We start from the raw sequence: 15,745 nt of genomic DNA, 5'->3' as shown, positions 1-15,745 counted from the left end.
ACTGTCAGGTGGCCTAAAGACTCCTTTGAATAGTATCTTTTTTGCCTTTTTATTTCTTACCTCCACCCATATGGATTCTACAACTTCTAATTCAAAATCACTTGTTCCTATTTGCACTTATCCATCCCAAAGTAAGAATGTTACCCCACCTCCCTGTTCTTCCTCAGGTTAAGGGGTAAAACCTTGGCAGATGGAACATAATGTGGGAAAATGAGCGGTTCTGCACTTTGGCAGCAAGAATAGAGGAGCTGAATATTATTGAAATGGTGAAGGACTGCAGAAAGCTACAGAGGGATTTGGGAGTCCTTACCAATAAATCACAAAAAGTTAGTATGCAAGTTCAGCAGATAATAGGGAAGGTAAATAGAATGCTGGCCTTTATTTCATAGGCAATTGAGTGTAAACATTAGGGAGATTTTACTAGAACTATACAGCATCTGGTCAGAAAACAACTGGAATGCTGTGTAGAGTCTTGGGACGCATATCTAAGGCAAGATATACTGGCAGTGGAGGCAGTCATGAGAAGGTTTATGAGCTGATACCATGGATGGAGGACTGTCTTAGGACAGGCTGAGAATTTTGGGCCAGTACTCATTGGAATTGAGAAGAGTAATAGGCAACCTTATTGATGCTTGCAAGATTCTTCAGGTACTTGACAGAGTAGATGCAGAAAGGTTTTTCCTTGTGGGAGAGTCTAACTCAGAATAAGGAGTTGGACATTTCATATGGAGATGAAGAGGAATTTCTTCCCTCAGAGGGCAGTAAATCTGTAGAATTCTTTATTGCAGAGGCTGTTGAGGCTTGGCATTAAGTATATTCAAGGCTGAGATATACAATAGCAGTAAGGGAATTGCAGGTTATTCGGGAAAAGGCAGGAAAGTGAAGTTGAAGATTATTAGATCAGCCACAAACTCATTAAACGATGGAGCAGACTTGATGGACTGAATGGCCTACTTGTGCTCCTACATCTTATGATCTTGGTTCATACATGGAATTTCTCTAGCCTTACTGTAACAAGTCAAAAAAGAATTATTCCCAAACTTCCTTTGACACATTACACTGTAGATATTTCCCAATTTCAGAGCTCATTTGCAAAATGTGTCAAAACATGAAAACAAATCTTTGTACAAGGGAAATCCCTGCATTTTTCAATTTAACTGTTTATTAAAATATCTGAAAAGTAACAAATCCATTGTGAAAAGTTTGTTTCTCTAAAATACTGCTCATTGTTTTGAATTATTTACAACAGAATTCCATTGAGTTCCTGACATTATTCATTTGTAGTTTAACCTCCCATTTGAATTGCATTCAGTGTACACACCACATTCATTCTGCAAAGAAGTACAATCATGTTGCAAGCAAAGCACAATCACCTTATTCATGACCAACATAGAACAATTACACCTAAATTTACAGAAGGATGGCAGAATGGTTACTATGCAGTGATTGCATTAAAGAATTTATAAAATTTCCTTAACTAATGAAGCCTAATACAATACTCACGAAACTAAGATAAAATTATAAACATCAAATAATCTGCTTCTTTTACAACATATAGGGTGTTGTAAAATTTACTCTAATTAGAAATTCACAGGGTAATTTGCTTGTTTTCAGTCAGTGTTGAAAGTCAGTAAATGCAGTAGCCACTGGACTTCATTGTTGACGCATGAAAATCGTAATCCAGAAGTAATTTGTTACAAAAGCACATTGTGTGAAGCAGATTTCAAACAAATGCAATAAAAACAGATTAGCAGGGTACTCTCCTAGCTCTGGCTGAAGTTAAACTTCCTTTATTTTACATGTATCTTCAATCTCTAAAATTATTTATTTTATTGAATACTATCTCCAAGGGATAAATTATTCCTCCAACTCGATCTCCTCCCCCAAAAATATAGTGAACGCATTGCTCAACGACAAGATGACGATACTGAATGGAACAATCTTGTGTTATCACTGGTTTTCCTCAACTAATGTTGTTCAAAATAATCCAGTCTCTTTACTGCCATCAATAGCATATATGTTCTGTTCAACTCATTTTTATGCCAACATAGACAACATGACATCTCCTTCCAGCCTACATAGTTACTTCAAGATGTCTTGTAGTTCCATTCTTGATCCCCTATTTTTCACGGGTCATCTCATTCAATGCTTGCCAAACCCTCCAAATCATATCCTCAATTCCAGACCTCCATCTTGAAATTGTGTAGTTCTGGTGCACTGGTTAACCCTGAACTGAAATTCAAATCTCGTATTTAACATGTCTCCATCTCCATCAAGTAGCCTGCTTCGATCTTCATCTCATCACCCCAAACTGTTATTTAACCGATTAACTACATTTAAGTTAGTCCACTCCAAGCTGGACTTTTTCCACTGATGCCCTTACAAAGGTCTTCAATTTTCGCCTTACATAATTACAATTTGTCCAAATTGATACACCACCCTACAAAAACAAAAAAGAGAGATCCAACAATAACTTCCTTTAGAGCAGTGTTATGCTAGATGGAGTTGATCTTCTAAAATGTTGACACTTTAGTGCAAATATTTGTCCCATTCTTCCTATGACCAGGTTTATCCTTCATTAGCAGTGGTGGTGGTGGGGGCTGGGGGGAGGGGAGTGGGTGGTGGTGGTGATGATTGGTGTGTGAAATAGGTCAGGCGTCCTGCCCACCCACTGTAAGTAAATAAATAATTATTTACAGCTCACATCAGTTTGTTAAAAGATATGTTGCCCACACCAAAATATAGCTGGTATGGACAGTTGGACAGTTATGAGCAGCTCGTGCAGTGTGTGCTCTGCATACACCGGACAGCAGACACTATTCCAAGATGCTATCCCAAACTTCCACTACCTACCAACAGAACCACTTCTTTGAGTCCACAATAACTCCTCACCTTAAACTAAGACCATAAGAAACAGGAAGAGGAGTAGTCCATTCAGCTGCTTAAGCCTGTTCTGCCATTCTGTAGATTCATGGCTGATTTGATATGACTCACGACCACCTTTCCCCAGAACCCTTGATTCCCGTACTGATCGATAATCTATCTCAGCCTTAAATATACACAAAGACTCTGGCCCATCGTTCTCTGTGTCCAAGGAGTTCCAAACACTTAACCCTCAGAGAAGATATTCCTTCTCACTTCACCCTAAAATTGGTGCCTTTTTATTCTATGTCTTCTGGTTCTAGCCTCTCCGAAGAGGGAAACCTTCTCTCAGCATTCACCCTGTCAAGCCCCTTAAGAATCCTATATGTCTCACTGAAATCACATCCAATTCTTCTATACTCCAGTGAGTAGAGTCCGAAGCCATTTAGCCTTTGCCATAAGACAATCCTTCCATCGTGGGGATGATCCCAGCAAACATTCTTGGAACCACCTCCAATAAAATAATATCTTTCTTTAAATAAGGGGACCAAAACTGCTCACGCTACTCCAGGTGTGGTCAAACCAGCACCTTACACAATTGCAGTAAAACGTCCCTACTCTCATACTCCATACCCTTTGAAATAAGGGGTAACAATCCATTACCTTCCTGATTACTGATGCACATGTGTGCAAGCTTTGAGCTTCGCACACAAGTATCCCTAATTCCCTCTGTTGCAGTTTTCCGTAGTTTTTCTCCATTTAACGCAATTCTTTTATTCTCCCTTCTAAAATGAACTTCACATTTTCCCACATTATACTCTGCCAACTTTTTGCCTACTTACGTAACCCATCAATATCTTTCTGTAAACTATTGTATCTATCACAACTTGCTCTTCCATCTGTAAAACTGAGTCTTACCTTTCTGCAGCAACCATGATCCTCTTCAGGCCTTTTCCTGCATTACCAGCAGCTCCCAAGGGCTTGACAGCTTCTCGAGTAAAGGACTCAATTAGCCAACTTCGCCTACCTGCGGTGCTTTCTAGCTGCCATGTCAGCATTCATTGCAAAGCTGAATTTTGTACCTGTTGGTGGAGAGATGAGCTTTCTGCACCCCTGTAAATTCTGTCCATTGCGTCTATAATGTCACTAACTTGCAGTATTATAAGATATGAAACACTAAGACGAGAAAATGTATTGCGTTTCAAGTAGCACCCAAACCATACCTTATGTAGCTAATATATGGTTGCTAATATTCTTAGATATGAGGTTGGCTTTAGTTTTTTGATGCATTCTAAAAAGGAGGATGGCCCCTTTAACTAGTGACTACTTTTATATCGATTAAATAAAATAAATTATTATTTATAAATTCCAGTTCAGTTCTGTAAAGAAAGTTGACAACTTAATTCAAAGATTGAAACTACAAATACTTCAGGCATGTAGTCACTGGTCAGCACCCAAACAATAAAAAAAACATTGTCCAAATAAGTTACAAAGAGTATTTTCATATACTTGTAAACATTTATTTTTTTCGAACTGAAAAATGGGAAGGGGGCAGAGAACTTGCATCAGCACACATTGTACAGCCTGGCAGGTTTACACACAACCGAAAAGAAATTATAGGTTTGTATGACAATAATCCAACAATTATGTTCATGTCCATTGATCCTCAATATTGGGTGAACTTAAAACACTTAAACTTTCTAACAAATGTCCAGCATTTAAGAAATAACACAAAAACATTGCAATCTGGGGCTTCAAAACAACAAATAAAGAATGTCCACACAAATAATTTTATGAGCCCAATTGAGTCTGAAGTTGACCAAAAATAGGATATTAGGGGCTAAGTGGAAAACTGCAAAATCTTCAGGCTGCATCTAAAGGCATTATTTTCACTCATTCTTCTTTGTAGATCACTAGTGACCAGCCAAGATAGATAATGGAACACTTTGTTCCCACTACTTTGGGCTTCTCCAAATTATTTTTTGATTTTTTTTTTGATAGCGTGAACTCACATTTTGCTGGTCCTGCTGGGTAAAAAACTGTTAAGGCGAGTAATTATTGGCTGATGGTATTGACAGAAGAGGAGTTGCTGTACAATGGAGCTCTGGATTGGATACAAGATTCACAGATATAAAACAAAAAGGCTATAAAATTTGTACTGTGGTTCTACAGCATTCTCCATATAAAGACGCTGTTTTGTGATATGCTCAGATACTTTGTTGTGACAACGGTGAACATAAATTAGGAAACTCATCGCCTTTTTTTTTGCTGGATCACTGGTTTTCTTCAATTGTTAGATCATAAAACACCAACGCTCCAGGAGTCTATACGTCAACAGAAACCATTATATAGGCCCAATCGAGGAGGGAAAAACAGTGGAGGAGACTGCAGGTCCAGTGCAGCACTTACTACTGAGAACTAGCCCTTTCCATAATGTGAAAATCGTAGTGCTTCTTGCTTGTTCTCAGTTTGAATTTGCTGGAGTTATTTTGTTTCAACAATGCATTCTGAGCAGCTAGTTTTGAAGGAAACATCGCTATGATTGTGTACATGGATGCCAAGTCACTGGAAGGTTTTGAGTGTTCTGTGTTTGCATTACTATCACCACTACCACCACCACTACAATGTGGCTGAGTGTCTTGCAGCCATCGAATCTTGGCACCAGCTTTAAAGAGTTCATTTAAGAGTTTATCAGCATCTGTACGACTAATTCCCTCTGGTAGGTCAGTTACCTCCAGGACTCTGCTGACAACTGGAAAACAGAGAAAGCAAGCAATTTACACAAATAGAAAACTAGCAACAAAATTAGCAGTTTTAAATTTTTCGTACAATATTATAAAATTTCATTTTGAGGTTACTGCAACAAGGTCAGATACCAACAACTTCAATCTCACTGACTGCTTAGAGCACAGAAAGATTTCCAGCAATTGTATTGGAGTTAAGTCCCATCCTAGCACATGATTATCAACTTACGTTATAGTTTTAATAGGCAGAAGCTTAGAACGGCAAATATCGATGAAACATTTTTTTGTCTACAGCAGACTTTCCTTTGAAGAAATAGCACATGCAATTTTAGTTTTCCAGCTCCTTGACATGAAAAAAAGCATGAAGTTTAGTTTAGCATGCATTTGGGTGATCTTGAGTGAAAAGATACAGTATGTTTGCTGCAGGATTAGGAAGTAGCCCAGTTGCAAAGAAAATATAGAAACATGTATTCCATCTCTCAGAACAAATTATTTTGTTGCATGTAGGAAATTAATTCTACAGGGACGGTCAGTATTTAGGCAAAAGAAGTAATGAACTTGTCTGCAGCAAGATGACTTGAAAACAATTCTTTGCTCTTCATACAGTGGTGGAGTCCAAGTATTTATCTTAATTACTCAAACAGACAGACAAAGTTTAAAGTGCAATTATTTGCAACCCAGATGGATTGGACCAGATTGCTGAGGTTTTCCTTTGGTGGGCAAAACACACTCACCAGTTTGAAATTTATAATTTGATTCAGTTTGCTGTGGAGTAATCCAATGTATCCACAACGCATAATTTGATTCAGTGTGAAGCTTTGTGAATGTCATTTTGTCTAATGTTTTGCTAGCCAAACTTGTAGAACACAAGACTTAATACTCTAATGAATGGAAACTGAAAGAACTGCAGATGCTGTAAATCAGGAACTAAAACAAAGTTGCTGGAAAAGCTGAGCAGGTTTGGCAGCATCGGAAGAAAAAAATCAGAGTTAACATTTAGGATCCAGTGACCCTTCCTCAGAACTTCTAATGAATGGGTTAGTTACTTGTTCAGAGTTTTATATTTTGTTTTCTTCTGAAAGTGATAAAACTTAATTAATTCAGAATAAAAGGTCTGACAGGCAAGTTAGGCTACAACGAGTTAGGAGTGCTGCATGAGCCCTGGGGAGTCCACAAAGTACAGAACCATTTTTATGTGGAGCAAACTCAAGCCTGCAGGGTTAGGAGGTGGAAAGTGGATTCTTTGACAACCAGTAACAACTGTCTGATGTTGCCTCTCCTAGTTCTTTTTACTTCTTACCACACACCTAGGTTTCTGAACTGCTCCCCCAATTGGCTCCCAAGTGTTCTCCTACCATGTTCCCAAGCTTCTACCGAACTACTACATCCAGCATTGCTCCAAATATAATAGGACAAACACAAAATAATATGGAATTTTTTTGCCCTTCCCTAATTGGCCAGAGGGCAATTAAGAGTTAACCAAACTGCTGTGGGTTTGGAGCCACATGTAGGCCAGGTCAGACCAGGTAAGGATGGCACATTTCCTTCCCTGAAGGACATTCATTAGTAAACCAGATGGAATTTTACAACAATCAACAGTATTACATGGACACCATTTGGCTAACTTATTTTTGAAAAGCCAGATTTGGACTGAATTCAAATTTTACTACCTGCCATGGAGAGATTCAACCCTATATCTCTAGAATGTTAGTTGACGGTTTGAGATCTCAAGTCAGTGATATTAACACTACACCACTGCCTTCCCAGATTATTACTCTTATTTAAGTCACATATACTTTATCATATAAACCAGCTTATTTGTCACTGAGCATGTTAGCAAAATACTCAGCTGTTCTGCCAGTTGAAAAAATTTTAAAATTTCCTTGGCTCAAGGAATGTGGGTATCACTGGCTAAGTTAGTATTTATTACTCATCACTAATAAGCTGGAAAAGATGGTGATGAGTTGTCTTCTTGAACCTCTGCAGTCTTTTGAGTGTAGGGACACCCAGAGTGCTATTAAGAAAGGGAGATTCAGGATTTTGACCAATGATAGGGAAAGCACGGTGATATAATTCAAGTCAGAATAATGGTGGCTTGGATGGTAACTTGCTGGTGGTGGTTCTTGCGTACTTGTGTCTAGACGGTAGAGGTTGTGGACTTGGAGGAGGTTGCTGGAGGAGCCTTGGTGAGTTATTGCAGTGCATCTTACAGATTGTCCGCACTGACGCCACTGTGTGTCAGAGAAGGGAACGAACACTGAAGGTGACAGATGGAGTGCCAATCAAAGAGCCTGCTTTGTCCTGGATGGTGTCAAGATTAAGTGTTGTTGAAATTGCGTTCATCCAGGCAAGTGGAAAATATTCCATCACACTCCTGGCTTCTCTCTTACAGACAATAGGCAGACACTAGGGTGACAGGGGGTGAACTAATTGCAACTGAATTCCTAGCCACTGGTCCAGTTCGTTTCTAGTTGACACACCAACCTCTGTACATGATATTCCTCGATCCCACAAAAGCCTTCGACTTGATCAATTGCCAGGCATTATGAAATACCCTCCTCAAATTTGGCTGCCCACAGAAATTCGTCACTGTTCTCACCCTGCTTCACGATGACATGCAAGCCATGAACCTCACCAACGTATCTACCACAAACCCAATGCAACTGCAAATTGGGGTAAAGCAAGACTGCATATCTACAGCAACACTCTTCCGCTCTTCCTCACGTAACACTCCAACCCATCTTCACAAAGCTCCTGCCTAAGTGGAGTGAATCTATAGCACAAGGAGGCAACTGTTCAATTTTTGATACTTCCAGGCCAGAACAAAGACTCAAGATCTGTCATCAAGCTGCAGCATGCAGACAATTCCTGCGTTGCACACACTTAAGAAACCAACCTACAAACCACAATCAATGCAGTCACTGAATGTGTATGAGAATGAACCTCAGACTTAACATGTGGTAAATACAGATTGTCTGCCAGCCTGCTGCTGCCACACAACACTGCCCTGCAACTACCAAAATCCACAACGAGCAGCTGGATGTGGATCATTTCCCACTCCTCAAGCAGATGTTACAATAAAATCCAATATCGACTTCAATGTGTCAGCACATCCTTAAGATATCCGAGGAACACAAAGTTCCGAATCTGAGATATTATTCCCAGCACCAAGATTATGGTCTGCAGAGCAGCCATGGACCCATCATTCTTCATGTATCAGAAATGGACCATGTACAGCAGACACCTCAAATTCCTGAAGAGTTAATACCAGTGGTACCTTCACAAAAGCCTTCGCAAACCACTGGCAGAATAGGAATAACAATGCGAGTGTCCTCTTCCTAGCCAATATGTCCTGTTTTGAGGCACTGGTCAAGCACGATCAGATGCAATGAGCGGGCAACACTGTCCACATGCCTAACACAAGACTCCCTAAATAAGTGCTGCACTCTGAGCTCCACAATGGTAAGTGATCATGAGGGCAGAAGCAACACTACAAGAACACCCTGTATGCCTCTGTAACATGCATCATTCCCACCACCATGTGGGAATTGCTTGCCCTAGAATGCGCAAGCTAGAGAAGAAGCATCTGTGAAAGCACCAACCACTTTGAGTGTCACCTAGTGGACCACGTGAAAGCAGGAGAAACAGTGTGCAGTATCATGAGTGACCCACCTAACTGCCTCATCAAACACTACCTACCCCACTTGTGGATCCAGGCTTGGGCTGTTCGACCACTGCCAGCCAATTCCACTAGTCTGAGCAAAAGTAAGCCATCTTAAACTCTGAACGACTGCTAAAGAAGAAAAGTGTCACCATCTGCCCGTTTATTTAACTAGCTCCCATGACAAAAGCAAAACATGGTTACTTTTCCCAGATTATGGTACCTTATGAGTTACTAATGGACAGTGAGACTTAATTTAAAGGAATAAACTGTGTCAGTGAATCCATAAGGTTAACTAGGTCAAGATTCAATTTTGGGAAGGGTCTACTTATGGTGAGTGGAATGTCATGATCTCCCAAAAGGGAGAAATTAAATGGAAGTAGTACCAATGATTAGGATGATGATCTGTAATTTGGGACCTGAGCAACTGCTCTTATTCTACCTTAAGAAAGGGAAAAAAGGTCCAAAATCTGTGGTCTCCCTTTTTAACAGTAACCATGTTAGTTACTTGTGACGTCTTACAAATGTGAACCAGACACACGTACCCCTGATGCAGATACTTAAATACTTCAAAAACAGAAGAAGTATGCCATTCAGTCCTTCACCTGCTCTGCCATTCAGTATTTTCTTGGCTGACCATCCAGCTCAGTACCCTCTTCCCAATTACACCCCATGTCCTCCAAACTCTTCAATTCTAAGAACTATATCTCCTTTTTGAAAGCATTGAATGTTTTGGCCTCAACTGCTCTCTGTGGTAGAGAATTCCACAGGCTAACCACTCTCTGGGTGAAGAAATTTCTCATCTCTGTCCCAAACAGGCTGTATCCTCTCCATCCTCATGTCTCTAGAATGTGACCGATGGGTCTGACTCCCCAGTCATTGTGAACATCTTTCCTGCATTTACTGTACCTAGTCCTGTTAGAACTTTACAAGTTTCTATGAGATCTCCTATCATTCTTCTAAATGTCAGTGGATATAGCTTTAACCGATCCAATCACCCTTCATACGTCAGGCCTGCCATATCAGGCATCAGTCTGGTAAATCTTCATTGAACTCCCTCCATAGCAGAACATGGTTCCAAAAGGAGACAAAAACTGCACTCAATATTCCAGGTGTGATCTCACCAAAACTGTGAACAATTGCAGCAAGACATCCCTGCAACTGCATTCAAATCCTTTAGTTATGAAGCCCAACGTACCATTTGCCTTTCTCACCACCTGCTGAACCTGCCTGTTTACTTTCAGCTACTGGTGTACAAGGAAACGCAGGTCTTGTTGCACTTTCCCATTCTCAATGATTTTTCTATCCATATTACACTTCATCCACGATACATTTGCCCACTCAACTGAGTTTTCCCAAATCACTCCGAAGCATCTCTGCAACCTCCTCACAGTTCACCCACCTTATTGCCATTTTCTAATCTCCATTTGCTTTGATGTTTGTTTGAACAAAAAAAGCAGTCAGGTCGGAAAGTCATAATCCAGTTTTTGAAATATTGCTGTGCTTGCTTTTAAAAAAGCAGCATTGGCAGTTTTGGGGATAAATGGATTGTGTGCTGATATAAAGACATTGCATGTTGATATAAAGCCCCAGTTAAAATATTCCCAGTCTTGTTTCTTGACTTATGCTCAGTTAGCTGATTTGTGACTTCTGTGCCTTTGTGATACTTGTACATACTGTTAGGGGGAAAGGGAGAGAAAAGTGAACCAGGATGAGCTAGTTAAATTGAAGCAAATAGCATTCCTCCCCTGCAGTAATTTTATTTGAAATCAGGATAGCAATTATGGCAATTGCCTTTAGTATTCTTGGATGGCTATGATACTCTCTTGATCTGAATAATCTACTGACACACACAACTGATGCTGCACATAAAGAATGATCAGTTGTCTAAGATACTAAAAAACTGCCAGATCCTAAGAATTGAGATCAAGATATTTTAATGTTCACATAGGATGTTAATTAATTTTAGCTTTGAGACTGGCTTGATTTCAGAGTTAGGGATTCCACCAGTGAACCAGTGGATTTTGGGAAACACAACTTTATTTATGTTACCATTACAGCAAATCCTTGTAAAATTTAGGTAACTTAGCTTGATCTTGGTGTTTGGACACACAATAGAATCTTTACTCGAACGTGCGATAGAAAAATGCCTCAAAACTGAAAATATAATAAAGAGCACTCAGCACAGACTCTAAAAGGGAAGGTCATGCTTAACCAATCTTATTGAATCCATCAAAGAACAGAAAGGGTAAATAAAATTATTACAGGAGATCCAAGATACTTGGATTTCCAAAAGGCCTGCAAATAAGGTACCGCATAACAGACTCATGACTAAGGTGTAGAATGTAGAATCAGTACAAAGGTGAGAATAAATCTTGAACTGACTACAAAAAGAACTGTAAGAGGAGATGTTCCACAGGACTGTTGCTGGGGCCATTGTAATTTACTACTGATATAAACAATTTGGACTTGGGAATTGGAAGTGCAATTCCAAAATTTATGGATAAGATCACATTCCAGAAGACAGTTAACACAGGATTGTGATGAAATAGGGGAAGATATTGCTAAACTTGTAGAATTGGTATTTAACTGGCAAATAAATTTCAATATGGATAAATTTGAGATGTTACATTTTGGAAGGGCAAATAAGGAAAATTCAAACATCTTGGAAAATAGGTATTTTACTTAAGAAGAAAGCTGCATTGGAATTGGTTCAGATTAGTTTCCCAAAGTCAATTCCTGGGATGAAGGGGTTGTCTTATGAAAAAAGATCAACTATATTTGACCTGTACCCATTGGAGTTTAGAAGAATTAAGGGTGATACTACTGAAATATACAAGATTCTGAGAGGGCTTAGCAGACTAGATGCTAAGTCCTTCCTATCAGGGGATCTAGAACCAGGATGGACAGCTTAAAGATAACAGATCTCTCACTGAAGACAAGGATGAGAAAAATTCCTTCCCCCAAGGAGTCATGTGTCTTCGGAATTCTCTTCCGCTGCAAGCACTGGGAGGACGGTCACTGAACATTTTCAAGGCTAAATTAGACAGATTTGTGATCAACAAGGGCTTTTGGGGAAAGCAAGATAATATAGTGACAGCCCCAATCAGATCAGCTATAATCTTACTCAACTGTGGATCAACCTCAATGGGTCAAATGACGTACTCTAGCTCTTATTTTTTATGATCTTATGATCTAAACAAAGTAGAATAACAAAAGGGACCTGGGAATCAGATAGGTAAATGACTAAAGGAATAACACAGGTCAACAAGCCCAAAAGTAAGGCAAAAGCAAAAGCCTTCATTTCTAAATACATTGAATTGGATAGCAGAGAATTCATGTTAAGTACTGGTACAGGTGTTGCCATAAAAAAATGCACCAGTTAGGTAATGAAACAACAGTTATCTGCTAATGTTTGTTTTAATTTAAACCAGGCAGGTTGACTGTGATCGGTCAAGACATGGCCACTGCCTATTTGTTAAGTTGACATAGTAACAATGTGTGTACATTCCTCTTGGCAAGGCTTTTTCCATTCTCAGTCCACCTGCCAGCCAATCTAAAAACTTTTTTCTCAAACAGTATAACATGTTGTTTCCCTTTACACTGGTATTCTTGCAAATGTCCTGATGAATGCAAGACAAAAATCTTTGGGAAGATGTGTCTTTTTCAGGGGAATAGTCAACCTCCATATAGAGGTTTTGCATTTATTTACGCACCAGGTTCTCCTGCACCAAGGTCTGTTGATGCTGCTTTCCTCGTTTGTTTCTTTCCTCTTCCTCCATGCCTATTCAAATTCTGACTCTAAAATTTCAATAAAAACATCAAACCAACATTATCTAAATTATTCTTTCAGGATTAAAAAGAAAAAAAAAATATTAAGAATAAGCCCTTAGCAAAGCAAATACCAAATGTAACAGAAACTAACTGGCTAACAAAACATCATGGACAATTATTCACAGGAAAAAACCTGGCCGAAACCTACCAAAAACCAGCACAAAAGATCAGAAAAGATCTTTAAAAGACTGAAGGATTTCAAGCACACCCAGTTCTGCAGAAGCTGAATTTCTGGAATCTTCTGTACTGATTTAAAAATAAGAAAAAAATCTATAGGAAACTGGCTGTACCACAAAACCAGTCTCATTCCCAAACCAAATTAATCACTGGGCGAGCTTCCATCACTTATGCCTGTTTGTGGGTTATCAATAAGATTCTCTAAACTGAGTATTTTTTTCCAAAGGCCACTAATAGAATCAAAAAGATGAATGTAAAAAACTGAAAAAAATGAGGCTACTTTACTGCAAAGAAACTAGTATAAGGTTTGTATCCTTTTAAAAATTCATTTTTAGCATTTGCGTAGCCATTGATAGTTATAAAATTAGATTTTACTTGTACGTGGAATACTAAACACTGATGAAATGTGTAATTTTGTGATAAATCCATTTTAGCAGACAATAAAATTGTGCAAATCTATTTGTATGTTAATAAATATATTCATATTACGAAAAGTTTTAAAATGCTGTCCAATTGGATTGGTTAATAAGAACTTTCAAATGAAATACAAATGAATTTGAATGGAAAGTCGAGCAAAAAACCCAACTCAAATAGCAAAACTTTGAGTAGATACAATTCTTTGCAAAAATGTTGTCAGATTTCCCAATAATTTATTGTTCAAAAGCCATTGAGATCAGGATATTATGACTTCGGTAATTCTGAAAACCAACCTGTTGTGTTGAGACTATGTGAGGCCCATGTAGAAGAGGACGGATCGGAGCGTTGTACTGCAAAGGCTGGCCAAGCAAAGGGTAGCGCCCATCTCCTTTAACAGAAAGGGGTTTTTAAAAAATATATACTCCTGTGTAAAGCTTCAATTTACAACCTATGTATACAGGTTCAAGCACACTTAAAGAAAACTCAAAGGCATCTATGACAGGATACCAGGTAAAATTAATGAGACTGAAGTTCTAGTTAGTTATTAGGGGTCCTTCCAAATGTTAATAACATCTATTAAAGCAATTAAACTATCGAACACCAATAATTAGTAGACTGTTTTTAAGTACTGTGTAACAGAGAATAAATAACTGATGTCAACAAGAGGCAAGTTGGTTAAGACAAAGGTCAAGTGACATGTGATATTCTTCCAAATATTTTCCTTAATTTTATTGCATGACCAAACAGATAGCAAAACCCAAGGTACTTCTTCAAATGAAAACTTACAACAAGTTGTGCATAAATTAAACCTATGACAAATTTGGAGCTGTTTATATCATATTTCACTGAAATCCTGTAGTTCACGTCACACCGCCATGCCTGATATGTTTAAATGTAAAGGAGCAACACAGGTTTAGGAGACTAATATGAGCTGGTTCTGCAATGAACAAGAGTGCAAGATAAGCCCATTTCTCCACACAGCACACAAACAATGACTGTCATTTTGAAGGATGTGCTTCCAAATTTAATTTACATCACCCTTACATTTTACAATTAGCCTTTTCTTTCCTTGTTAACTATTTTATCAAGTTAGCAAATAAAAAGCAACTGGTATTGTAACTGATTTATTTATTTATTGTCATGTGTATTGAAGTACAGTGAAAAGCTTTGTTTACGAACAGTACAGGCAGATCATAGTAAGCAAGGTTGTACAGATCAAAAAGATTTAGACAGAGATACAGGTTACATTGCACAGAGCGTGCACTAGGCGACATCAACGTTAGCGAGATCAGCATTATTTGAGGCTAGACAGTCCATTCATCAGTCTAACAACAGCTGGAAGAAGCTGTTCCTGAACCTGCTCGTGCGTGTGTTCAGGCTTCTTCAACTTCTGCTTGAGGGAAGAGTTTGTAGGAGAGCATGACCGGAGTGTGATGGGTCTTTGATGATGATTTCAGTCTTTCCCAGCAGTAAGCTGTGTAAATGGAGTCCATGGACTGAAGTTTGGCTTCTGCGGTGGTTTGGGCTGTGCACACCACCTTCTGTAGTTTCTGACAGTCCTAGCCAGAGCAGTTGCCATATCAGTCCGTTATGCACACAGACAGTATGCTTTCAATTGTGCATCCTGGGGGTGTTTATGGACATGCCAGATTTCCTGAGCCACCTGAGGAAGAAGAGGCATCATTATGCCTTCTTGACCATCGCATCTATGTGGGAAGTCCAGAACACGTCGTTGGTTATCGTCCCTCTAGACAGATACATGAATGGGCAGGGAGCAGAGGGATACAGATAGGCGACAGGTTTAGATAGAGGATCTGGATCGGCGCAGACTTGGAGGGCCGACGGGCCTGTTCCTGTGCTGTAATTTTCTTTGTTCTGAGGAATTTGATGCTCTCCACCCTTTCAACCTCAGTTCTGTTGATGGAGATGGTGGCGTGGTCTCATTCTTTCTTTCTGAAGTCAACGATCAGTTATCTAGTTCTGCTGACGTGGAGAGAGAGGTTGTTCTCATTGCACCACGTCACCAAACCTTCTATCTCCCTTCTGTATT

General features: G+C 39.2%; 1 protein-coding gene across 4 annotated transcripts in view; it reads right to left on the bottom strand.

Annotated features, from left to right (window-relative positions):
• Positions 1–4,360: 4,360 nt before the first annotated feature.
• Positions 4,361–15,745, bottom strand: part of LOC109915632 (R3H domain-containing protein 1) — a 111,292-nt gene continuing 99,907 nt past the window's right edge. For all 4 annotated transcript variants that reach the window (XM_048598744.1, XM_048598740.1, XM_048598742.1 and 1 more), the window contains 3 exons: positions 13,989–14,083; positions 12,984–13,068; positions 4,361–5,614 (listed from right to left, as the gene is read on the bottom strand). In XM_048598744.1, coding sequence (XP_048454701.1) covers positions 5,271–5,614; positions 12,984–13,068; positions 13,989–14,083 — 524 coding nt within the window. In that variant the 3' untranslated portion in view covers positions 4,361–5,270. The remainder of the gene's footprint in view (positions 5,615–12,983; positions 13,069–13,988; positions 14,084–15,745) is intronic.

The sequence above is a fragment of the Rhincodon typus genome, chromosome 7, assembly GCF_021869965.1.
Source record: "Rhincodon typus isolate 14 chromosome 7, sRhiTyp1.1, whole genome shotgun sequence".
Classification (NCBI taxonomy): Eukaryota; Metazoa; Chordata; class Chondrichthyes; order Orectolobiformes; family Rhincodontidae; genus Rhincodon; species Rhincodon typus.
This window is presented reverse-complemented; position numbering and strand designations above follow the sequence as displayed.